The 27,454-nt window shown below is 37.9% G+C and overlaps 1 protein-coding gene across 45 annotated transcripts in view; it reads left to right on the top strand.

The window, feature by feature from the left end:
• mapta (microtubule-associated protein tau a) overlaps window positions 1–27,454 on the top strand; it is a 68,921-nt gene that overhangs the window by 19,016 nt on the left and 22,451 nt on the right. For 11 of the 45 annotated variants that reach the window (XM_087275708.1, XM_087275703.1, XM_087275706.1 and 8 more), the window contains exons 2-6: window positions 2,026–2,196; window positions 7,048–7,194; window positions 13,139–13,159; window positions 22,368–22,928; window positions 27,375–27,409. In XM_087275708.1, coding sequence (XP_087131834.1) covers window positions 2,046–2,196; window positions 7,048–7,194; window positions 13,139–13,159; window positions 22,368–22,928; window positions 27,375–27,409 — 915 coding nt within the window. In that variant the 5' untranslated portion in view covers window positions 2,026–2,045. Of the gene's footprint in view, window positions 1–2,025; window positions 2,197–7,047; window positions 7,195–10,131; window positions 10,192–13,138; window positions 13,160–22,367; window positions 22,929–27,374; window positions 27,410–27,454 lie in introns of all 45 variants that reach the window. The other 34 variants (XM_087275742.1, XM_087275739.1, XM_087275740.1 and 31 more) reach the window with 6 other exon arrangements.

Genomic DNA, 27,454 nt, shown 5'->3' with positions numbered 1-27,454 from the left:
GTATAGACTCGTACACACTGGGACGCTTTTCGTTTTGCTCTTATCGTCAGTGTATTTCAAGACGTTTTTCCGGATTCAAACCCAAGCTGGCGTCGAGCAGAAGAGTATGCAAAATCACTCCTTGACGTTAGATGGCGCTACACAACTTTAAGCTTCTAACACCCGCTTGTAACACAGAACACGAAGACAAAGTTGACATGCTTGTTGTTATGGATAGTTCAAGTAGCAGCTCCAGCTCTAGTGATGAAGAAACTATTATTGTTCACCAGAGCAATAAGCAGCTCCACGTTCATATCGCTTCTGGGCATCTTCTTCTATGCGTGCTCGCATTGACAGTTTTGCGCTTGAGCACCTCCAAATGCTGTTTACTGTAACTTCAGCAGCTCTGTGCCCATAAACAAAATTGCCAATCTGATTGGTGGAGAAGGTTTTAATGCGGCACGTCAAAACAAAAAACCAGCATGAGGCATTTCTTTAAAAATGACACTCTTACGCCTGCCGTTTTGGTGTGCACAATCACATTGATGCCCTTAATTTAGTCACGAGTGGTCGACGGAAAACGCAAGCAAAAAACGTTTCTGTGTGCACTGTGTGTCCTTATGACTGATAATATTGTTTCTTCTGGAGAAAGTCTTATTTGTTTTATTTCGGCTAGAATAAAAGCACCTTTAATTTTTTAAGAACCATTTTAAGGTCAAAATTATTAGCCCCTTTAAGCCAATTTTATTTCTGATAGTCTTCAGAATAAACCATCGTTATACAATAACTTGCCTAATTAACCTAGTTTAGCCTTTAAATGTCACTTTAAGCTGTATAGAAGTGGCTTGAAAATTTTCTAGTCAAATATTATTTACTGTCATCATGACAAAGATAAAATAAATCAGCTATTAGAGATGAGTTATTAAAACTATTATATTTAGAAATGTGTTGGAAAAATCTCTCTGTTAAACAGAAATTGGGGACAAAATCACAGGGGGGGCTAGTAATTCAGAGGGGGCTAATAATTCTGACTTCAACTGCATGTACAGGTGTATATGAGTGTGTAAAAGGGAAGAAAGCGATGTTTGTACAGTAGTTCTCCACATCAGATTGAGCTTTCAGCATGTCTGCAGGCCTGGGCTGGGTGCTGCTTAATGACTTGTGTATGTTTATTGAATTATTCATCAGAACGACTGTGATATATCCTCCAACATGCATAATCCTCTTTGGGCTGAGTAGACAACTGAATATTCTCCACTAATCAGGTGGATTTTCCACATTAGTCATTGTATTATTAGAAAATAACCATGAGTGAATTTTATAACTATGACTTTTAACATCTCAATGCTCTGGAACAGGAGTGTCAGGAGTGTCTACTCTGTAGAAACAAGTTGCCGTGGCAAAAAGGAGTGTTTTCTATGATTTGATTGTTAATTAGACTCTGTCATCACGTTAGGTGTGAGTGTTTTGCATACCTGAATAAATGCGCTGGTATATTTAAGTAATTCTGTGCATTACAATGGCTTGAAGAAAGTGTCCACAGAAAGGCTTGCAGGAGGTGTGTGGGGACACGTTGGCTTGACTGCACTATTTTCGGCCACATGGCAGTAACCTTAAGCTAGTCGGGCATGTTTAGCAGTATAAATATCCAGGTTCACACCGGCGCTCTGGCTCTGTTTACATTGAGCTTGTGACAGCTCTGTGTGAAGAGACGAATCCTGATGATGGTTTATTGATTCAACCCACGCTGTCCTTCGAAAAGTTAGTGGATTGCTGTTGACTTATTAAAGTCATATAACTGGTCTGACAGTTGTTTTGGATGTTTCTGCTAATGGATTGTGGATTTACAGCGTATATTTTTTCACAGAAATGGCTGTTTTTTTCTTCTCTCAGCACTAAAAAGCCATTTTTGCCTCAAGGAGTTGGAGCACAATAAGCAGTGCCTTGCAGAAGCTTTTTGAACTGATTTTCATTGGTGCCACCAATAACTTATTCCCTCTTTTTCCTTTCATGCTCTACCTCCTTTACGTCTATACTTTCTGCCAGTATCCTCGTTTGGACTTGCTATGGACCAGCACCACGATTTACTGAGCTCCTCGCCCAATGCTCACTACAACTCCGGCGATAACATGGCTTCTTCCCTCTCTGGAATGACCATCAATGACCATCACCATAAGGAGAATGGGCTCGTGAGACCAGGAGACTGTCCAATGAAAGGTGAGCTGCTTCTGTGGGAAAACAGGTTCAGTGTGTGACAGCCAGTCAAAATAAATACACACTTACTGATTAACTGATTAGTCAGAACTATTAAAGCAGCTCTGCAGTGTGAACAGGGCGTGTGTGTTATCATGACAGCATTCAAATGCAGCTGAAGGACACGTGTTATTATGCTGGTATGGAATATGATCTTCACTCATACTTCAGGGACTAACAATAGGTAGTATTAACTTTAGGATGTTTTCTTGATAATCATGGACTTCCTGAGTAAATAAGTAGATTAAATGTTGAAATTAAGTGATAATATAATTTGTAGATGTTTTTTGCTTCAGGAAACCATTTTGCAGCTTCTGTTAAGTTTTTGTTCCTATTTTGCTGAAGAGTTGAACCTTTTGGAACTATGAACAGGTAGAAATAAACTGCAAAATATTATGTAAATGAGATCATATATATATATATATATATATATATATATATATATATACACACACACACACACACACACACATTTGCAACCAGAAGTTTACATAAACTCTAAAAAAAAGAACATAACCATTTTTTTAAAAATGTCGGATGGTAAATCATACTAAACGTTTACTCTTTTAGGTCTGTTAGGATTACATAAATCATTTACATTTGCTAAATGCCAGAATAATGAGAGAATTTTTTGAGAAAGAAAACACACATTTCCTTGATATTTTATTTAGCTTTGCTTTTAAACTGTATAACTTTGGACAAATGTTTTGGGTATCCTTCCACAAGCTTCCCACAATAGTTTGGAGGAATTTTGGCCCATTCCTGCTGACAGAATTGGTGTAACCGAGTCAGATTTGTTGGCTGTCTTGCTCGCACAAGCTTGTTCAACTCTGCCCACAAATTTTCTATAGGATTGTGATCAGGGCTTTGTGATGGCCACTCCAAAACATTCACTCTGTTGTCCTTAAAGCACATTTTATCTAATTTGGCAGTATGTTTGGAAGACCCATTTGTGGCCAAGTTTTAATTTCCTGACTGATGTCTTGAGATTTTGCTTCAGTATTTCTACATAATGTTCTTTCTTCATGATGCCATCCATGCTGTGAAGTGAACCAGTCCCTCCTGCAGCAAAACAGCCCCACAACATGTTGCTGCTGCCCCCATACTTCACTGTTGGGATGGTGTTCCTAGGCTTGTAGGCTTTCCCCGTTGTCCTCCAGATGTAACACTGGTCATTCTGGCCAAATCTTAGTTCTATCAGACCACAGGACATGTCTCCAAACGTTAGTCTTTTTCCCAGTATAATTTAGCAAATTGTAATCTGGCTTTGTTGCTGATTCTGGCTTGTTGATTTTTCCATGTAGTCACACAAGGGAGCAGTGTGTTTGAGGTTCTCCTTAAATACTATTCTACAGCTGTGCCTCCAATTAACTAAAATGTTGTCAATTAGCCAATCAGAAACTTCCAAAACCTTGACATCATCATCTGAGCTTTATCGGAGGCATAATATTCTTATTTTCTGTAAACTTGACTTTCAAGAAAAGTTATAACAATTTCTCAATAAATATCTTTCTCACAGTTCTGCTATTAAACATAACAGAAACAAATTTGATAGTCCTAACTTACCTAAAAATGAAAAAGTTTAGTCACAATAACATCTGACTATGTACCTTTTTATACAGTGAATGTAAACTTCTGGTTTCGACGATATATAAGCCTTATTCTCTCATATATGTAATTTCATTAGCCGCTATTCTAAACAGGAACAGTTTTGCTTGTTTTTTATTTTGTAGAATGTATAAAAGACACTTTGTATTCTTCAGTAGGGACAAATATATTATTAGAGGTATTCATGTTTATATTGCTGTATCTGTTTACAAGCAGTTCAAGTGCAATGCTTTGACCGACAATATCAGATGTATCAGATGTCCCAAAATATGAAACAATGTGTTTCTGTATACACAGAGAAAGGTCTGCTGCACATGTGCCTGAGATTATATTAATGACTTCATTAGCACATGATTTCACCGTGATATGTGTACAGATGTGTAATCCCTCAGAGCGTCAATTAGCATGAGCGCTAATTTTCAGTTTCCTGTCGTCGTGAGCAAATAAACACAACAAATGAAGAGATTAATTGATCAAGGGCATTGCAGGGCGTATGATCTTTATGCATATTTGAGCATTGTTTCAGATGATGAATATTATCGCAGTGCCAGCAACTATTTGATACAGCTTTGTGTATTAATTCCTTTACATAAACCACAAGGCTGTGCTCGCCTGGGCTCTCAATCCAGGCTTTGCAGCTGCGCTGTGCTGTAATCCAAGCATGTGGGTCACCATCCTCTCCTCTGGTACTAATTCAACACCATCACACACTCTGCTTTCTTCAGCATGTGTGTGAGATTTACTGTTTATTTTTGTTATTATTATTATTATTACAGGCCATTGGTGCTTTTTGAAAAGCACACAGTAATGAAATTGTTTTTCTTTTGGCTAGAGAAACTGAAGCCATGCCAGTTAATAGGCTTTGAGCGAGTATAAAACCCCCTCATTCACTTTTCTACCAAACAGTTTCTACTGTGAGCAGTCATCTTATTCAGTGTCTGATTTAAAGAAGGAAATTCTTTTTTTATTTTCAGGGAGTGGTCAATGTTGACACTGCTTTGGTTTTAATTACTTTCAAACTAACTACAGTATAACACCAATGTGTATACATGTATTTAACAAATTGGCTGCGTTCAAAACCGCCCACTACTCGGTAGGTACTGAATTTGAATTTAAACGTCCTACTCAATATGAATGTGAGAAGTATGAATCAAACACTATAGAGTACACAAGACATGTCACTAGTATCCGCTTGTTAAGTGTGACGTCACGCGGAGCGGCTTCCAGAGATTCATGAAATGGTAATAATAAACGTTTACAAAGCGATTTAATACTTTCGAAAGTCACGATCGCAATATATATGTCCATGCCTAATATCCGATGACCAGAAAGTGATTCATTGTTTTAGAAATTGTTACAATTTTGGTATTTGTTATGCAGCAAGCCCAGAGATTGTTGTGTACACTATGACTTTATGTAAAATTAACTTTAATGTGTGATAGGAATAAAACGCAATCATAAACGAATGATTTCTCCACTCAAATGAATGGCGGCTTGGACCCGGAAACAGTATTACATACGTCACAAACACGTCACCACTTAACAAGCGGATACTTTTAAATGGGGAAAAGTCTAACTGTTAATATGGCGAATGAAGCTCCGCCTTCTAGTACAGTAGCCAATCAGCGATCGCTATATGGCGAATAAAGCCTGCCTTTTAGTACTGTAGCCAATCAGCGATCGCTATAGAATGACAGTTCTCCGTGGGAGAGGCTCATGAATACGAACATTTAGAAATTAAACTAAAGACACAGTTGTTGTTTCATTTTTATTGGTTATTCATAATATGAAATGTAATCATAAGTGTGGCAGTAGTTTTGAAAAATTTGATGTTTCCCCACTCAAACAGAGTGCCCTGAGCATACTGCCTGAGAGGTGTTTCAAAGATGGCTGCCAAGTTAATTGACTTGCCTTAAAGAGATGTTGTATGCATAGAATTCAGATGGGTGAAGTCTAAATCGGATACGTGGCCGGCCGGAGATGCGATATGCGCATTAATATAGCAGCTTTTTTTATGTTACTGTATAACAATAATCGATATTTTTACAGTACTGTGACGGTTGGGTTTAGGGTAGGCGTTAAAAATATAATTTATTGGGTAATTTATTAGATAACATAAATAAAACTCGCTACAACTACTGTTTTTAAGTTACTGTGACGGTTAGGTTTATGGTTGGGGTGGGGGTAGGCATTAATAAAATAGAATAAATGGGAAATTTTATAAATAATATAAGTAATTCTCACTATCTTCTGGCCGCAGCCATATCCGATCTAGCAACAACCATTCAGACGTACTACATCTGCCATTTTGTCATAGTTGCTTGACCTACCTACGTCAGTTGGGTGGCTTTACTCCCATTCATGAATCTTGCTGGAAGTAGTAAGTCTTCGGGAACTTCTCGCATACTGATTTTCGAAGTCTATGAATTCAGACATACTACATGGCTCGCATACTGATTTTAGCGCACTATACAGGATTGAAGTATGCGGTTTCGGATATAAAAACATGTGAATGTATGCGGTTCCCCCAAAAATGAAAATTTGCTGTTTATTTTTTAATGTACAAAACCTTTTATATTTCAGTTGCAATCCTTGTCTTTAAATGTCGTTTTCTCAAATGAGTTTTTAGGGCAGAAATCTCCCCTTTAGCAACACTTTCCTACTCTAAAACTCTTTAGTTTTATTCCTGTCTATTTTCTAAAGGTGTTCATCGAGGGGAGTTCATGTATTATTAGTATTATATGAAATTAATTGTGCTTTTTTTGTGCAGCATATATTTTTAGATATTGCCTTTAATATTTCTAATCTGTAAGTGCAGTAATATTAGTTATTTTGCTTCTTCCAGATTCAGATGTAGTGTACAGTATTTCCCTAAATCGTTGCCCATCTGCCAGTGTTTACTGTGACTGCAATCAAAACTTCTCCTAAATTAACAATGTTGCATAATAGTCCTGGGAAAACCCATCCCTTTTTATGGAGAGCACAGTGTTTTCCAAACGTAGTTGCTTGTTTAAAACTTCAGCCAATCAGGGAACTCCAAGCATGTGTAAGTACGGGAAGGACAAACAGTGGTGGTATTGACTGACAGTCTTTTGTAAAGGTGCCAGTTCGCCACAGACTCTTCCGTTGTGCTGTTGGTATTCGCATGTTTAAATGGGCCCATAACGCTCTCTCTTTTCTTCCTCTGCGACCCCTTGCATTCCTTAGTGCGTAGCTTGTATTTCCCTAGTTTACAGCCTTCACTAGTGCACACTTTCTCTCCTTTCTCTCCTCCTGTAATGCCACACACAAGGAGGAAACACTCAGAGCGTCTGCCACATATAAAAGGCACACACTGCAAAGGCTCAGCAGACAGTGAGTATGTTGTAGATAGTAAAGCTAGTAGTACTTTAATTGTTCTAGAAACACATTATCAACCATCAGCTGTACATTAAATGCTAAGTACATCAATTCTGCTGACCACAGAATTGAAAGCTTAACACATTTTACTATTTACACACCGCTTACACTACAGCACCAAAATATTTGATCAACTTTGACAACTGTTATAAATGTATAAACCATACCTGTCAACATTGGGATGTGAAAATAAAGGATATGCCCACCGTAATTACCCAAATTACTAAATATATTTATTTAAAGCTGTTTAATTGTAAATAAACAGTTAAATGGTCAGAAAATATGTTTTATTATTATTATTATTTACAAAATAAAAAATAAAAATATACATTAGCAGCAAATACATTAGCAAACAGTTTATAATGAAATAGAATCAAGTTATCAAATCTCATTAGCCGTTTCCTCACTGTATAACTTACACATGTAGATTAAAGAGCAACGAATTAATCTCTTATTTATTTAAGTTTGTTTTGTGTGATTACATTAAATACACATCCAACATTATAATGAAAGCATTCGACTGCTTTCCTTACTTATTATGCTAATATAAGCTGAAAATGGTTGTGTTTAAAAAAAAAAACACCAAGATCGACATCATTAGATGTTATTAATTATGTGTATATGTCTGTTTAAAAATGCACCCAAAAGTCAGACTTTCGATCCGCTTCAAGTCGTGTGCACAGAATCCACTTGGGAAACAGCACCTATTTATTACTATGGAGCGCGTCAGCTGACAGTCATGCACCCCTATATGCCTGTTTTGAGGATTGCATAGGAAGGGTGACGGCACCTGTAATGTAAAGAAAGGGAATCGCACCATTTTTATATTTATTTCACAGTGTTTTCTCGCCTAAACAAAGCGAATGCACAGAACAGACTCATATTTAAGAGCAAGGGGCGGCCCCTGGTGGTTCGGCGGTATGGGTTACCTACAGGGAAGATCGGCTCATTAATGTTTATTTGCCACCCTTCAGAGTAAGACTGAAAATACAGGAGTAATACGGGAAAATACCTCTACAGGATGATAGCAGGATAGAACTGTAAAATACGGGAGAATTCCGGTAAAAATGGGAGGGTTGACAGGTATGGTATATAAACTGTTTAGAAAAGCAGATACTGGTGAGGTGTATGTGCCTCAGCGTGTGATACACTCTGTGTCGCCTTCAGAAAACTTAATTAAGAAATCGAGTCAATATTTAGCGTTGTTTTTTAAAAGTATGGATTATACTTTTAAAAAACAACGCTAAATATTGACTCGATTTCTTTTGGATGTTTTGCACAATGTCTGTTTCTTGTTAGTTCAATAAGAAAGAGAATTTGTTGATTTGATCATGGAATTTGGATTTGCTTTTATTATCTTCATTTGTCCGTATGGCAAGCTTTGCTAAATTAATGCATTTATTTTTTCCCTAGCCAAGTTCAAGCATCCAGCTGAAGAAAATACTTTTAAAATCTTATTAAACGGTCTCATTTATAGATTTAAGGGCAGTCGTTCATTTTTAAGTGTTTACTGAAGCTTTTTTAATCATCATTCTCCCACAGAGGAGTTTTAAGAAGAACAGGAGCACACTACAGTAGAGGAGAAGCAATGTGGTATGCCTTGCTACAGTCACAATATGCTTTGAAAAACATTTAGTCTTCCCTTTCCCTTGAAATTGGCTTCTTTTATGACTTAATGTTAATTTATGTAATCGAATGCCTCTCATTATCTTTACCATTATAAATACATAAAGTGTGTAAAATGTCCTAATTTCCATTTATGCGTGTGTGTTTTTTCCTTTTTATTGAAGTTGTGTTCATGTGACCCAAGGATGATAAATTTGTAGATAACTATATTGCATCAACATTCTGCTTACTATACAGCTGAACCAGTGCTTAATTTGTGAATCGCAAGGTCCCTGATCGGGGTAATGGATCTGGCATACTACCCGAGGATGTAGAGGTGTAGTGCACAAAATTGAAGAGTCAGTGGGCTGGAAAGCTGGCCGTTGGATAGCGGAGGGGTGAGCGGACGTAAGTTAAGAGCCAGGGTGGGAGTTGGTTGTCGCGGATGGAAGTAAAGAGAGTTGGGGAGTCGTGGAACAAAGTGAAAGAGCGGTTGAAGATTGGTAAAATGAGGTGGTGAATCAGATTTCCGAGGTGCTGGATCCGGATCCACCGTGTTCCGACACAAATTAAGCCCTGAGCTGAATTCAAAATATTTCCCAAATGTTTCTTAATGGAGAGATTTTGTTGACATAATAATTTTAACTACTAAATTCGAATCCTAATTGTGACTGAAAAATTGTGAATTTTTTCTACTTATTTTGCAAGAAACTAGTGTGTAATTACTAACTACATTATTATTTTAAAGAAAGTAAAGATAGTTAGGCAAGTCAATGGATAACAGTGGTTTGTTCTGTAGACAATAGAAAAAAATATATATTTCTTAAGGGGCTAATAACATTAATAACCTTAAAACTTATTTTAAAACTATCCAAACAAAATGCTTTCATCAGAACAAAATAGAAAATACTATGAAAATTTCCTTGGTATGTTAAACATTTCTTGGAGATATTTCAGAGGAGGGCTAATATTTTTGACTTTAACTGTACATGCTGATTTTGATGATTGGCTGTCAATGTGTGTATCAGTTATCAACCGAAAAAATAATGCTGAAAGTGATTCTGAAAGTGACTCCAACAGTATTTCAACCCTCTTTGCTGTGATTATTCTATTGTTGTGTGAATAATTCTGCTGTCTGAATAATTTTCAGCAGAGCCCTGTGAAACTCAACTAACTCTGCAGCTCTTAAGCTTTCATTTCTGGCTTGCTTTAATGACGTGAACAGCACAAATGTACCTGCTTAAGTAGCTTGGTGTATAAAGTGCTGTTGAACTAATTGTTTCATAGAGAGCCCGGAGGATTCAAGAGGGGATGAGACAGAAGATCCTGGTGCAGAAGTGGCGAGCGGTATGGACCTTCTGCTCCATCAACTGCTGCCTCTTTTTTTACTGACATCCTTTGCTTAAATGCCTTTTGTGCTTTTATTTATGTGGATGCCTTACACCCTAATTTCTCTCATTTTTTACAGTGTTTTTATCTCATTTCTTAAGCTTGCAGGATGCATTTGCTTCTGGTTGAAGTGCCTTTTACCTTTTATTTCTTTGAAATCCTGAAAAATATGTGCCTATGTTGAACTTTATGTAGATATTATATTATGTTGCTTCAAGCATGTTGGGTGGCACAAAAAATGTGTTACATTTTCTCTGTGTGGTAATATTTTATAATACAGGTTAATAATGCTTCTGTACATTTAAACAGCTTCTGATTAATTGGCAGTAAATGATAAGTGCTTTATCTTATTTAAGAATAACACACCACCTATACTAAACTAACTTATAATGTTAAAGCCAAAAGCAAATGAAGTACTCTCCATTTTATAGGGTGCACAAACTCTGGCTGTCAGCACATTCCCACTAGAATAACATCACCCTTATCTTTGTCTATAAAAAATGTTTGTACTTGTTTCAAGTAGAGTTGCAGGTGTGTTTCCCTGCTCACTCGAGCACTAACCTAAGTTATCATTTTTGGTGTCTTCAGTAATTTGTTGTTTTTGTTCTGTGAGCTCATATTTTGAAGGGTCTGGCTCAGTGGTGACACTGTATGGACTGACAAAGTAGTGCAAGTGTTTTTCAGCCACTGATGAATTTGCGGTGAAAGGTTGATGTGGGTATTTTCAATTTCAAAAACTTATTTTTAAAGTATCAATAATGTAATTTTATATTAAAAAAATTGAGTTAAATAGACTTTAGCATTCATTTAGTTAAGCATATAACAAGATAAAAGACATCAGAAGCAACAGCTGAGCGCTGAAACTCCATTGAAGATACTGTGGTAAAATAAATTTCCATATTTTAAAGACATGGCATGGGTCAGTGGAATATAATGCAGTGCTTCTTGTCCGTCTGATGCCCACTTGATGTCATACAGTGCTCAACATTAATAAGTACACCCTTTTAAATATTTTTGATAGGAAGCTAAACGATATTATATTTGTGCACATATATTGCTTGAATTTAATTGTATTCTCTTTCAATTTCTAAATATGTTTGGAGACTAAAATATTATTTAGATAAATATATCTGTTTAATAAATCTGTTTTGTTTAAATGTACCTAAATACATAGCCTATATTCACCGAGAAATGGATACAAATATTCCTTTTCAAAATGGGATGTACTCAATTATGCTGAGCACTGACTGAATATTCATCAAGCTGTGAAGATTATTAATTTTAAAGAATCCAGATTTGAATTTATAATAACGTAACAGTTCACAGGAAGCGTTTCAGCTGGCTTATTGAAAATTAAAAGTCCCTTGGATGTCAAGTCACAAAACCAGTACATTACACACATACTGAGTCACAACTCCTCGCTTAAAAACTGGCGAAAAATTGGGCTGTGTTTGTAAAGTATGAGCATACCAGGTAACTTTATTACACTGAAAATAACCTAAATATGCGATGTAAAAAATAAAAAGTTGAGTTAACTTAAAATTATAAAGCAACCGGCTGCAAAGAAATGTCAAGTTTATTAATCTTCAGTGGCTGAGATTGTGCCCATTTTTTATTTAAGTTGACTGAAAATGCTGGTTTAAGTCAAGTATACTTAATTGAATAATTTGGCACAACTTAAACCACTAAAGCTAAATAAACTCAACATTTCTTTGCAGCCAGTTACTTTCAACTTTTTTACTTTCATTCATCAAACATGCAGTTAAATCATTTTTTATGAGTTAATTCAACTGAGTTCAAAAATATGTCCACATAACTTAGAGTTTTAAACTGAGTTAACAGTTTGTAAGTTGGATTTTTTAGTGTGAAGATACAATTGTGATGCAAATATATCTGTTTACAAACGGACTACAGTCTTTTAAGGCCACATTATAATATTGTACAATCGAAAAGGACGTAAGCACTGCAAAAATGCTTTTCTTACTCTTACGTTCTTACTCTTAAGTCCAAATGTCTCAAAGTTGTTAAATCAAGAAGCATTTCTTAGACAAGCAAAAATATTGTCTTGTTTTCAGAATTAATATGTCAAAATTAAGTGAGTGTTTTCTTAAAACAAGCTAAATAATCTCCCAATGGGGTAGGAAAAATACTATTTTTTTATTTGAAATAAGTTGATTTTGCTCAGTTCATTGCTTGTTTTAAGGGAAAAAAACTTGCTTAATTTTGATTTATTTTTTCTGAAAATCACAATATGTTTTGTTTGTCTAGAAAATGCCTCTTGGTTCATAAATTTTAAGTTATTTGGACTAGAAACAAGACAGAAACTATAAGTGAGAAAAGCATTTTTTCCCAGTCAGTGTGTCTTTATAAATTTTATAAAATATATATTTGTTTATAAATTATAAATTTTATATAAATTATAAATTTTTCACGTAATAAAAATAATGTGTGAAAAGGAATAAAAGTTATTTTTGTGAATTAATATCGCACTTATAATAAGCTGTTTTTTTTTTTAAGTGTAAGATAATATGTATGTCTAAAAGGACACCGTTTAATTTTGACATCACCGCCGGGGCATGCTGACAGCTCTCAGGCTTTTAAATGAAAATAAACTCAGGGGAGACTCCAGCAGCACCATTCCCAGTTTAGTTCCCATGTGATTGGTCACAGAGGCCTCAGTAGGTGTGATGTTATGCCAAGTGGAATTAATGCTTTGCGCCAAGTCGGAATTCAGCCAAAGCTCTTTTTCTCCCAAGTCACAATGCTGTAATTGCAGGCATTAGTGGCTTTTGTATTAAAGAAATGAGGTGTAGTACTGTATTGATGGCGTGCTAGGCTGTATAATCCTCTAACTTGTTGTTTATGTTTATGTCTCTGTTTGCTGCATATGCTGATCAATATTAAGCTGGAGGAATGGCACCCACAGGTAAAGCACTGCTTTTTACTACTAATTCATTAGTGTGATGGTTCATTGTGATGTTCTGATTCATGTATTATCATCTAGTAGATGTATTTTTAATAAATTATTGCTTTTCCATCTTGTTCTAGTAGTGCTCCATGTCATGGTTCTGTATTTTAGTTGTTTAGTTTCATTAATACACAGAGATTTGTTTATTTTCTTCATGTTAATGACGAGGAGCTACTAGGTGCTTTCAAAGAGCAGAATTTTGCTTTAACAACAATATGCAAATGACATAAGTTTGACTTTAAACTATTGCATTTTCAACCAGTGGCATTAATGAGGTGTGTTTGAAAAAACTGATTAATTAAAATAAAAAATAAAGATGTTTTTTTCTGTTATAGCGCTGCCTTATAAATAAAAAGTCCACTTTAATGTGCATTTGTTTTATAATGTTTGCAATGTGTTTTATATTGTAGCAGATTACATTAAATAAATTCAACCTACAGTTGAAGAAAGAATTATTAGCCCCTCTTTGATTTTTTTTTTTTTAATTTCCCAGATGATGTTTAACAAAGCAAGGAAATTTTCACAGTATGTCTGACAATATTTTTTCTTCTGGAGAAAGTCTTGTTTTTATTTCAGCTAGAATAAAAGCAGCTATTGTTTTTTAAACACCATTTTAAAGACAAAATTATTAGCCCCTTTAAGCTATAGATTTTTTTTTGCCTAATTATTCTAACCTGCCTAGTTAACATAATTAACCTAATTAAGCCTTTAAATGTCACTTTAAGCTGTATAGAAGTGTCTTGAAAAATATCTAGTCAAATATTATTTACTGTCATCATGGCAAAGATAAAATAAATCAGTTATTAGAGATGAGTTATTAAAACTATTATGATTAGAAATGTGTTGAAAAAAATATTCTCTCCATTAAACAGAAATTGGGGGATAAAATAAAAAGGGGGGCTAATAATTCTGACTTCAACTGTACATGTATTTAAAGGGATTACATTTTTTTTGAATAACAAGCTTAAGTTCACTTCTAAAAAAGGTGCTGTCAAAAATGTTAAAACTGAAAACTGAACATCTAAAATACATTTCAAGAGTTCACACTTAGCTCATGATTTATACATAGCTTGTTTGGCATGCTGTCCCGGGAGAGAGCCCTGAGCTCAAGGGATCCTCGAGCCCAGGGCTCCCCCCCTTTTGCAGGGCGAGTGGAGATTGAGCTCAGGTCTATCTCAAACTCCCCCGCTGCTGAGGCCAAGGCGAACTTCCTGAGAGTAAGACATTATAAAAAAGGTTTAGGCTTGTTTTATCTATAATATAGAGCACATTTGGATGGTGGGAGGAAACCGGGGAACCCGGGGGAAACCCACGCGGACACGGGGAGAACATGCAAACTCCACACAGAAATACCAGATGGCTCAGCGAGGACCCAACACCATTGGTATTCTTGCTGTGAGGCAACAGTGCTAGTCACTGGGCCACCGTGCCGCCCATTCTGGATAAAGGAGGAAGAAGGGGAGGAGGGGGGGTTTCTTCCAGACGAAGATAGTTGTAGAAAGGAAATGAGGATATATATAGTGGTTTGGGATCCTTTGATTGGAGGATCATAATTAGTTAATGTGGACCAGCTGGGTAAATCATGAGCACATGCTTCTCTCGAAATTAGTTTAAAACTAAACTTCACTTCAAGAGTTCACACTTAGCTCATGATTTATACATAGCTTGTTTGGCATGCTGTCCCGGGAGAGAGCCCTGAGCTCAAGGGATCCTCGAGCCCAGGGCTCCCCCCCTTTTGCAGGGCGAGTGGAGATTGAGCTCAGGTCTATCTCAAACTCCCCAAAAAGCCAATGATAAGCGCTCGGGACAGCAGCCGCGTGTTTACACAGGAACTCCCCAAAGTGCAAAGAAAAAGTGCTATATCCGGCTGCTGGATATATATGTGAAGAACTGATAAAAAGTGGGGGAAAAGCTTTCTAGGGAGTGTGTGAAGGGCAGGGTGGGCTTGGTGGCTAAGAAATAACGTTAGGAAGTCTGAGGGAGTCTGAGTGGCTTAGAGGGTGGGTGGAGACTCGTGTGTAAATTGGGGCTTAAATGGGCCCTCTACGGGAGTCAGTGCTTAAGAGAAGGTTTGTGAGATGTAATAATGAAGGGTGTGGAGCTGGCTGTAAGAGGAGGGAAGAGATTTGGTAGCGGAAGCATAAAAAGCTGTTGGGGGTAAACAAAGGAGAGAAGCTGGAGGAAACAATGCTATATAAATTACTGTATTGAATATACAACTGCTATGCAGCAGAAGCACTCAATGTTGGCATGTTGCTAGAAACTGGCAGGGAGAAAGAGAGGGGAAGGAAGCTGGTATTAACACAGATTTAATATATTAACAATAAAATCAAAACATGAAACATTAGGGAAATACTATGCATAATAAAATGCAGTAAGCAGCGGAAGCACTTAGCGCTGGCAGAAGAAAAACAGCTGTAATTAACAAAAATATGCTATACAATTACTATGCATAATATGCAAAATAATCAATAAGAAAGATACTAATGCAGCGGGAGCCCACAACGCTGGTAAGGGGAGAGAAAAAAGGGGGGTGCTGTTGAAGTAACAAGGTTACTATGCAAAATACAGAACATGAAATGCTAATGAACTACTATGCAGAATAAACATGTCAATGCCGATACTGGTGAATAACTATAAAGAATAAATAAACTGATGCAGCGGAAACACTCGACACTGGCAGGGGAAACTGGAAGGTGAAGGCGATAGGTGAGGCTCTTGCGAGAGCCGAAACTCCTATTGACTCCGGCAGGAGTCAGAGCTTAGGGTGATGTTAATGTGGAGGAAGGAGGTTGGATGGGAGTCAAAAACAATGAGTAAACAGCTGGTAGAAAACAGTAAGGCACTCAATTCTGGCAAGTGGAAAGGGGAGAGCTGCTGGGAGTAAAATGATTATTATCCAGAAATACACAATATAATACATGAAATACAAATGGACTACTATGCAGAATGAACACAATGTAGACATTTATCAATAACTATAAGGAAAACAAATAAACTGGTGCAGCGGAAACACTCCACACTGGAATGGGAAAAGAAATGGGCAAGGTGGCTGGAAGTAACAGATATAATAAACAATTTTTATGCAAATGATACAATACAAGATATAACAATAAACCATTATGCAGAATAAATTAATTGGAGCTGCAAAGGTGCTTGATGCTGCAGGGCAGGTAAAAGGGGGGAGAGCAGCTGTAAGAAACACAAATATCCAACACAAGTACTATACAGAATATACAAATTATGCAATAAGATACTAAGGCAGAGGGAGCATACAACGCTGACAGGGGGGAAAGAAAAAAGGGGAGAGCTGTTGGAGATAACGAGATTACTATGCAAAATACAGAATATGATAACATGTAATGCTAATGAACTACTATACAGATTAAACAAAATGTAGAAACTGATGAATGACAATACAGAATAAATAAAATGATGCAGCATAAGCACTCATTTCAGGCAGTGGAAACAGGAAGGTGAGGGTGATAGGGGAGGCTCTTGCGAGAGCCGAAGCTCGTGTTGACCCCTGTGGGGGTTTGAGCTTTGGGTGATGCTAAGATGGAGGAAAGAGGTTAGTTGAGAGTCAAGGCAAGGACTTAAGAGATTGGAGGGAACAGCAGAAGCGCTTATCGCTGGCAGGGCATACAGAAAGGAGAGGTTGATAGGTGAGGTTCTTATGAGAGCCACAGCTTGCGTTGACCCCTGCAGGAGTCTGAGCTTAGGGTGATGCAGATAGAGCAAGGAGGTTATGAGAGGGCCAAAGGCAAGGAGTGAAGAGTTAGGAGGAAACAGCGGAAGTACTCAACGCTGGCAGGGATAACAGAAAAGAGAGGGTGAAAGGGGAGGCTCTTGGGAGAGCCGAAACTTGTGTTGACCCCTACAGGAGTCTGAGCTTTAAGCAGATTGAGCAAGGTGGTAACAAGAGAGCCAAAGGCGAGGGGTAAAGAGCTAGGAGGGAACAGTGGAAGCACTCAACACTGGCAGGAGGAACTGAAAGGAGAGGGTGAAAGGTGAGGCTCTTGCGAGAGCCGAAGCTCATGTTGACCCTTGCGAGAGTCTGAGCTTGGGTGATGCAGATAGAGCAAGGAGGTTATGAGAGGGCCAAAGGCAAGGAGTGAAGAGCTAGGAGGAAACAGCGGAAGTACTCAACGCTGGCAGGGATAACAGAAAAGAGAGGGTGAAAGGGGAGGCTCTTGGGAGAGCCGAAACTTGTGTTGACCCCTACAGGAGTCTGAGCTTTAAGCAGATTGAGCAAGGTGGTAACATGAGAGCCAAAGGCGAGGGGTAAAGAGCTAGGAGGGAACAGTGGAAGCACTCAACACTGGCAGTAGGAACAGAAAGGAGAGGGTGAAAGGTGAGGCTCTTGCGAGAGCCGAAGCTCGTGTTGACCCTTGCGAGAGTCTGAGCTTGGGTGATGCAGATGGAGCAAGGAGGTTACCAGAGAGCCAAAGGCAAGGGGTAAAGAGCTAGGAGGGAACAGCGGAATTACTCAACGCTGGCAGGGGGAACAGAAAGGAGAGGGTGATAGGGTAGGCTCTTGTCAGAGCCAAAGCTCATGTTGACCCCTGCGAAATCTGAGCTTAGGGTGATGCTGATGTAGCAAGGAGATTACATGAGAGTCAAAGGCAGGGAGTAAAGAACTAGGAGGAAACAGCAGAGGAACTCAATGCTGGCAGGGGGAACAGAAAGAGGGTCATGTTAAGCTCTGCGAGAGCTGAAGCTCATATATACTCCAGCGGGAGTCTGAGCCGTGAGGGGGTTTGCTAGGGATGGACAGATAGATGGCTTTGGCTTGAGAATAAAGGGGTGGCCAAGATTGGGCTGAGAGGTTTGAAAGAAACAACTTGGGTTCTTTGAGATGAAAAGACAGAGGCGAATGTAGGATTTGAAAGGCTTCAGAGAACCAATGACCAAGGGTCTGGATCTGGTGTTGGGAAAGCCTTTTAATAATGCCAATTCTGAATGAATGGCTGGAGATTGGTTCGGGAGGAAATCCTGAGAGGTGGACAACTTTGAGGTGTTTCTGGAACCAGAGATGTGATACTGGACGATTAGCGTCATCAGTAAAAAGGGGGGCTAGGGGGTTTGTTTCTTATAATCCTCGAGTGTAGGTATACTAGAGAGTTTGGACTGGGTGGGTGAGGCCAGGAATGTTGAAGATGTAAATGAAATGTTCTTTGTCAATAGATCTATCTTACTTTGCAGGACGAGGAAACCCTTTCTTTCCTCATCACACAAAATTAGATCTGCTATGGTGGGTTGGAGTGAGGGTTGAGTTTAAATGTTTCATGCTGTGATGTGTGACTGAAGGGTCTGAAGGTTACTACTTTAATGGTAAGTGATATGGAGTTTGGTGGAGGTTATAATGGGGGTGGCTTAAGGTAATGTCATTTGTGGAAAGGGATGGACAGGCGTTGAGTTGGGGTCCACTTCTGTAGCCAGTGACCAAAGTTTCTGGAAAGAAAATGAGAGAGAGTCAGTGATTTGGTTTTGCAACCTGGCACGTATTATGCAGACATGATAAATTGACTAATGTCAAATAAGACATCTTAAAAGTAGCATTAAAGCTTAGAGAGTAGGAACGCCTTTGTCTATGCATTATATTGTTTCTTCCTCAACACAATAAATGAGAATCCTAGAGGTGGACCATTCGTCTCCCCATAGTATGGGGGCAGCGACTATTGGGTACAGTTTGAAGAAAGCTGATGAACAATGGTTTCTAGAGTGGAAATAGATTGAGGGGGCCATGTGGTGGCAACCAGTGGCCTCTGAGTACCCTTGGAACCCAACTGATGGGGTAGCACCAGTAAATAGACAAATATCTAATGGGGGTGCGAACAATCTCTGCAGAAGAAGGAACAGCCGTTCCATAGCTTAGGGAAGCAATCCATAAGCGGAGTTCATTGTGGGTGGGTTTTGAGCGAGAAATTGTGCCTTTTCAATCGTGACTTGTGGTAGGGAGCTGGAGTAGGCAAGTTTGAGGTAAATTTGCACTGTGAGTTTTAGGTGGCCGAGGATAGATAACAGTATGTGTTTAATTCAAGTCTCTTTCTTATAATACAAGATAAAGAGAAATTATTCAGCCAATTTTCTCTTTAGGAAGAGAAGCTTGGAATTTGAGCAAATCGAAGTTGATGCCTAGAAATTCGATAAATGTATTGGGTCCAGCCTTCTGCGAGCAGACTACCTAGATTGGCGAAAACCTTTTGGTGATCTCTAGGTGTTTGGCTGGAGGCAATGTGGGGGGGTGATTAGAATATCATCTAAAGTTGGATAAGGTGGGGGATTCTGCGATTGTTAGAAAGAAGCCAGTGATGGAGAATTTGCAAGTTGCACTGCTTATGGGACAAATGCGTAAACCTTGAGTGGTGGGGCAGAGAATGGTCAAACATAAAGTGGTTGTCGATCTCTTTTTAAATAAGATGATCCACAATTTCTGGTTCAATCAGCAAAAGCTGACTGAATATTAGGATAGGAAGGGAGAGCTGAGGTGCCCGGGTGGAATCCATAGGTTAGACCTGAAATGAGAAAATCAGAAAAATTAGTGGTGAGAACGCAGTTCTCTAGCGAGGTGAGGAATCGACAGACATATAGTGTTTTAAATGTTTTGGTAGACGTTCATTCCCCCCCAGGAGAGTGGAGGGCCAAGGATATTGAGCATGGCTTGGCTGGTGATCTTAAAAATACCTCTTTAAAGTAGAGTAGGTGAAGTGATAAGTTTAAATTCCTGTGACATATTACGATCGGACTTCTATGAACGATGGATGCTTATTGTCATTAGGTGGGTAATTTTATTTTAGAAGTTAAATAGCTATTGGAAGTGGCAGGGTTTGTTTATTTATATGCATGTTTATTTATTTATGTTAGTTATTTGTTTAATTTATTTAACTTCTAAAATGATGTTGTCATTTAATTTGCACTTGAACAATACTTATTAAACTGTGTCAATTAAATGTTTACTATGGGCTTTACTTTAATCTGATTGATTAAATAACATTACATTTGGAATCTTAACATGAATGAAATCAGAAGCATAATTGGCCCAATTCATTCACAAAGTCTTTGCAACCAAGTCTGTTCATAACTATCGTAAGAGAGGGCGGGACCATCTCATGTTCTGACAGCTTGGATGGTGACACTTCTCTTTTCAGCTATTGGCTCAATGAAGTGTCAATCAAAAGGTCGGCAGCCATTTTGTTAGACCATAATACAAGTGTTTTTGTCTGAAAGATACTACTTTACTGAAAGCACTCCAGCAACAAGTTTGGATGACAGCAGTGTATCCATGTATGTTTATAAACATGTAAACATGTTGTGGACTAAAGTTTTATGGATTGGATTGCTTTGATCCTTGCAGTCAAATCAGCCAGGCTGTTAAAATGTTATGGACCTGTGAACAGACAGCAAGCTTGAAAGGTGGGTTTATTTGGTTTGTTATAATCTCTGCTTGTTTACAGATTATAGGAGGACGTTGTCCATAGTGTTTGTGTCTTTAAAATGGTTTAAATTATTTTTTTATTTATGAGAGTCTTGCTTTTCTAAAGACATAAGAAATATTTAGTCTTTTGGAGAGTAGTTTCTCCTAAAAGAGAGAAGTTTCCCCTTAAAGCATACTACGTTACCACAGATGGACCGCGAAGAGCGGTGAGAGTTTGGCTTCATTGCAGTGGCTGAAGTCTCAGGGAGAGCAGGGCTCTGGTTGCAGTTGTAGATATTGTTGGTTATTTCCATATTGATGGGCTAAAAAGTGCAATGCTGTAAAAGCTTTTAGAGCTAAAGCTTTTTAGAAGCAGGAAGCTTTCTTCCAGACGAAGATAGTTGTAGAAAGGAAATGAGGATATATATAGTGGTTTGGGATCCTTTGATTGGAGGATCATAATTAGTTAATGTGGACCAGCTGGGTAAATCATGAGCACATGCTTCTCTCGAAATTAGTTTAAAACTAAACTTCACGTAAATCATTAAAGATTTGTTTTATTTGAATTGTCTTGACTCATATGTAAAGCACCCGATTACAAATGCGTACTTAAGTAAAATAAAATACCCAGCAGGTTTGTGTTGTATATTTAGTACATTCACTTAAATAATTTATTCTTCCATAAATGCTTGTCAGTTTGTTTGAATGTACACTTTAACCATATATCAATGACAACAAAAGTCATATTGGAAAAATATTAACATACAAAGATGTATTCCTGCTCAGGTGAATTAAAAGAGTTTTAATTTGTAAAAGACTTTTAAAAGACTTTTAATTTGTAATAACAGAATTAAATATATATATATATATATATATATATATATATATATATATATATATATATATATATATATATATATATATATATTTGTTAAAACATTTGTTATATAAATTTGCATAATATCTAGGCATGGGCCAGATAAGATTCTCACGGTATGATAACCTTTGATAAAAAATATCACGGTACAACGATATTGTGATTACCCCTCTAAAGTATGTTTTAAATGTCTGGATAAACAAGTTTTTTCTCCTTTGAACACAATATATTTTATTTTGAGAAGCATTTCAAATATTTTGGAGCAGTAAACATGTCAGGCTAATTAATTCAAATGATTCATTGACTTCTGCTGTCTTTATTTGTTTCAAAACACAGATTTCTTTACCATTTAAACAGCATTTTTGGATATCTTTTCTGCTGGAGATACTGAAGAAAAAGTTAATTTAAAAAATCTACCTTATCATACCTTAGGGACGGTATAACAGAAAATGTTGGCGGTTTTAAAACCTTAACTTTTCCAAACCGCGGTATACCTTGAAAACGGTTATCGTCCCAGAATAGCACCCATTCAAGTGTCAGAAAACATTATACTTAATTGTATTAAGTATGTTAAGTGTACTTCTTTTTCATGACACAACATTTTTAAAAACATTTTACCATCAAACTTGCTCTTTAATCGTACCTACCAGCTCATATTTCTGTGTGAAGTCTGGTTCATCACAGCTGTATGTTCCGTCTGTTAAAGGCCAGCAAACCACTTTGTTTTCTTTTATCTACTGGGTTCAACCAGGTTTTTTTTTTTTAAACAGAGAAAAGTGAAACAGATGTTATCATTGCTTTCTCTGACCATGGTAAAAGCGACATGCATTTTTATCAGTACGAGTAAAGGCCAAAAGCAGCTTTGTTTCCAGCTTTAGCAGCGGGGTTTTCATCTGACGGTTTTGATCAACACTCGGACTGGAGCAACGCAGACCACCAGAGAATACAAGAGCAGGACGAAGACCTCCTGAGAAGCAGCTGGACTGATAGACCTGTGCATTCCCACAACCGGCGGACGTCTGTCAGTCCCGACCGCACCAGGAGCCTGTCTCTAGAGAATGAGCCTCCTGCTGCATTTCTGGTCCGCAGTTCTGCACTGGAAGACCTGACGTCAGTCGGGGAGAGGATTGTTGAAGCCAGGCCTCCTTACACCGAGACCCTTCGAGAAGAGGAAGAACTGTCTTTTTACGAGAACGAGAACCATGAGGAAGAAAAGCTTCCAGCGTGGGCCAGCAGGGCTTACGTTGAATCTGTTTATACACCTGATACACCCTATACTTCTGCAACTCATGAATGCATTGAAGCAGCGCAGGAGAAAGCTGATGCTAGCAATAAAACAGAAGACACTCATCCGTCTGCAAACACAGTTGGCTCCCCAAAAGGTGTCCACGGCTCCCCGAGAAAATCCCTGGTGCCGGTGGCTCAGTTTAAAGGTCTGTGCAGATCAGCTGACAGAATCCCAGTGCAGTTTCTCTTCCTTGGTTTGCCTCCACCTATGTTTTACAGAGCCGCTTCGCTATGCACCACGTCCTACAACATAAACGGCGTGCTGAGGAGAACGAGCTGTTGTCCCGCAGTTGTGTTTGCTACACGGCGTACTTGTTTTGGGCACTCAGCCTCTCACTCTGTCATTCTTTCGTTTCCTCTGGTGGTCTTGCAGCCTGTTTTGCGCCGATCGATGAGCTCCATGTTTGCTGGCCGAGTTCAGTCTGGCATGTCTGTGTGTGCATGAGTGTGTTTGCATGTGTTCACTACACCATCATCTAGTGCCGCACTGCTTTTACAGATCCCCTCACTTTCATTTACAGCTTTCTGAACTGCATTGAAACACTTTTTTTAAATAAGGAACAATTGTTGGAAACTGTTGTCAGTATTGTGAATTGAAACGTTCACACTGTTAACTTAGTTGCAGACTAGTCAAATTGTTAAAAAATAATGGTTCCAATAGGTTTTTTTGCAGGAAAGAGTTCTCTAATTTCTAAATTCTCAAAGAAAAATTCATGAATCGACAAGTACATTCTCCTAAATCTATGGTTTTTACTTATAAGTAATCATTGTACTACAATAACAGCCTGCAAGTTTGAAAACTCAAAACTTCCTCTTTAATCCAAAAACAGCTCTTAATGAAACAAAGCTGCCTTTAAACGAAATGTTTCCTTTTTGGTTTCAGTATGATGTAGATGTCTACACTGTAAAAAAAAAATCTGTTGATGAGCAGTTTCTGTATTTTGTGATGTATGTTTACTGTTTATTTACAGTTGTGAATTGCATTATGGGATGTTGATCTCTGCTCAGCGACTTTTGATGTTGAAAATTCAACTTTACAGACTTCTATTGACATTTTAGTAGTTTTAAGTAATATAATGTATGGAAAGTTATTTATAGAGAAATAATGCTGTAAAATGTACTGGCAAGTTTAAAAAAAGGTTTATTTAAAGGGTACTTCAACAACCCAGAATATACAGTGCAACTAGAAAGTATTCATAGTGCTTCTCTTTTTCCACATTCTTTATGTTACAGCCTTATTCTATAATGGATTAAATGTATTAATTCCTCAACATTCTACACATAATACCCCATAATGACAATGTGAAAAAAGGGTTTTTGAAATTGTTGCAAATTTATTCAAAATAAAAAGCTGAAAAATCACATGTACACACAGCCTTTGCTCAACACTTTGTTGATGCAACTTTGGCAGCGATTACAGCCTCAAGTCTTTTTGAATATGATGCCACAAGCTTGGCACACCTGTCTTTGGCAATTTTTGCAGTACCTCTCAAGCTCTATCAGCCATTTTCAAACCTCTCCAGAGATGTTCAATTGGATGTAGGTCTGGGCTCTGGCTGGGCCACTCAAGGACATTCACTGAGTTGTTGTAAAGCCACTCTATTAATACTCTGGCGGTATGCTTTGAATCTTTCTGTAAGATTTTCCTCTCTCCACAGAAGAATGCTGGAGCTCAGACAAAGTGACCATCAGGTTATTGATCACCTCCTTGACTAAAGCCCTTCTCCCCTGATCACTCAGCTCAGATGGCCGGCCAGCTCTAGGAAGAGTTCTGGTGGTTCCAAACATCTTCCACCTATGGATGATGGAGGCCGCTGTGCTCATTGGAACTTTCAGAGCGGCAGAAATTTTTCTGTAACCTTCCCCAGCCTTGTGCCCCGAGACAATCCTGTCTCGGAGGTTTACAGACTATTCCTTTGTCTTCCTGCTTGGCTTGTGCTTTGACATGCACTGTCAACCCTGGGACCTTATATAGACAGGTGTATGCCTTTTCAAATCATGTCAATCAGCTGAATTGACCACAGGTGAACTCCATTAAGCTGCTGAAACATTTCAAGAATGATCAGTGGAAACAGAATGCACCTGAGCGCAATTTAGAGCTTCACGGCAAAGGCTGAGAATACTGATGTACATGTGATTTTTCAGCTTTTTTATTTTTAATAAATTTGCTACAATTTCAAAAACTATTTTGTACATTGCCATTATGGCGTATTGTGTGTGGAATTTTGAGGAAATAATGTCACTTTTTGGAATGTTTCAAGATTAAACATCGTTGGAAGAAGCATCTTAAAAGAAAGATCAAGGTCCTATAATGCAATTCAAAAGCACAAATATAAAATAAATGATTACAAAATACTGTAAACTGCTCGTTTAAAGATATTTTTGCAGTGTACTAGTGTTCTAGATCATTCTCTCTTTGGCTCTGACCATTCATTTGCACATAAAGTCAAGTAAATATGAAAGAGATGCAAACCCAGAATCTCTACACTGTAGATGACAGGATGTTTGTGTAAAACACAGGCTTTGCATCGTCTCCTGTGTGATTCTAACACTACACCAGACAAAACAATCGCTGCATTACAAGTCCATCTCTCCTTCATGTCATGAAGTAGCCCCAGTGACAGTTTACTCCCAAAATGACCAAAAACAGGATAGAAATGTACATCCTAAATAAGTGTTTATTGATGTACAATTCTTACTTGTATTGTGAGTTGACCTTAGACTACATTATGAAAATCCAGATCATGACCCCTTTTTTCTAATTGTCGATTCCATGAATGGTAAAGGCCAGGGCTGTCCAAACTCGACCCTGGAGGGCCAGTGTCCTGGAGAGTTTAGATCCAACCCTAATCAAACACACCTGAACCAGCTAATCAAGGGCTGCGTAAGAAACCGCCTACTACTCAGTAGGTACTGCATTTAAATTTAAACGTACTACTTGGCTGTTAGAAAAGTATGAATGTGAAAAATAATAATGGAATTCAGATGTACTACATACGAAATTTTGTCATGGTCACGTGACCTACCTGTGTCAGCTGCGTCGCTTAACTCCCATTCATGAATTCTCTCGCGGGGCATCATGGGATAGCGCAGCGTACATGGGATGCGCACTTCAGAGTCTCGCCGGAAGTAGTAAGTCATCCGGCTACATCTCGCATACTGATTTTCAAATTCTATGAATTCGGACATACTACTCGGCTCGTGTAACCCTGCCGGTCCTACGCCACCCAACCCGCTCCGAGCTGGTATCGAACCAGCGTCCTTCCGCATGGGAGTCGGTTGCTCTACCACGGAGGCTAAAGACACTAGCTGGCCTCCGCTACACTCGCATACTGATTTTAGCGTACTATATAGTATGGAAGTATGCGATTTCGGACACAGCCAAGCTCTTACTCTTATTTAAAAACTTCCTGCCAGGTGAGTTGAAGTGAGTTGGAGATAAACTCACCAGGACACCGGACCTCCAGGACTGAGTTTGGACACCCCTGGTAAAGGCCCTGATTAAACCACATATACCAATAGAGAATCTTTGTTCTGAAGAGAGCACAGAGGAAGCATTTTAACAAAGTATAATTGCATTATTGTAGGTTTCCTATTTATTCCTGCTCATTTGTGCATTCAAATTATTATTAATAGTATTATTGTTATAAATCAGAAATTGTGATAAAACCTATATTCCTTCATTTATTAATAAAAAGAAACAGTTTAGGACTTTTTGAATCAGATTTACCAAAAAAAGAATTGTATATGTTATATATTTGTATCATCTAGCGACATGTTAAATTAAATGTAGTCTCTTGTGTTAGTAATATTACAATGGTTAGGGTTTGAAACTAGGTTTAACAATACATCTAGAGCAGGGGTTCTCAACTGGTTTGGCCATGGGACCCAAATTTTTACATGGTCATCAAGCCGCAACCCAAATTTTTAGGAACTATAATACAATTTTAGGAATTATACTTAATTTGTATTTATTTGTCAACATAAACAAGTAGTGACAGATACATCCATAAGAAATCACCAAGGCTTACAAATAAACACTATTTTATTGCTGTCATTTAACAAAAAGGATCAAATTTTAGAAATATTACAAAGTAAAAACAACAAATACTGTTAATAATAAACTGTTAACAAAACATGTTGTCTGGTTTCTAAATGTTGTTTTAATTTAGAAGATTTCATGCTCTCTTATGAGAGCTCCTCACTACATATGACACTGAGGCTTTAAGTCTTTTTGTCGTCAATATATATATATATATATATATATATATATATATATATCCATTCTTTACATATTCGGGGTCGTACTTGCGCTTCGACATATTTGTTGCAATAATTAAATGAAATTTCACTTGTCAAACGGTAGGGTTGTCACGCACGCATTTCAAAATAAAAGTCCGGTATAAGCAAAATTAGTAAAAAAAAAATGTAACTTTTGTTGTTGTTTTTTTTGACCACACACTCCGTGACCCACTGGGTCGCGACCCACCAGTTGAGAAACACTTATCTAGAGAGTCTACCATTGTTGTTTTATTACTTGTTTCAGAAATACTGATTGTATTCATAATCTTTTTTTTTTTTTTTCTCCACAGCTCAATCCAAGACTAATGGTGATGCTGAGAAGCGGGTGAGTGCTAAAAGCTGTTTTGAATCATCTTTCTGTCCTCTTTTT

The sequence above is a fragment of the Danio rerio genome, chromosome 12 (genome assembly GCF_052040795.2).
Source record: "Danio rerio strain M-AB ecotype USA chromosome 12, GRCz13ab, whole genome shotgun sequence".
In the NCBI taxonomy this organism is placed as follows: domain Eukaryota; kingdom Metazoa; phylum Chordata; class Actinopteri; order Cypriniformes; family Danionidae; genus Danio; species Danio rerio.
The sequence above is the reverse complement of the archived record's forward strand: the minus strand, read 5'-3'. Positions and strand labels throughout refer to the sequence as shown.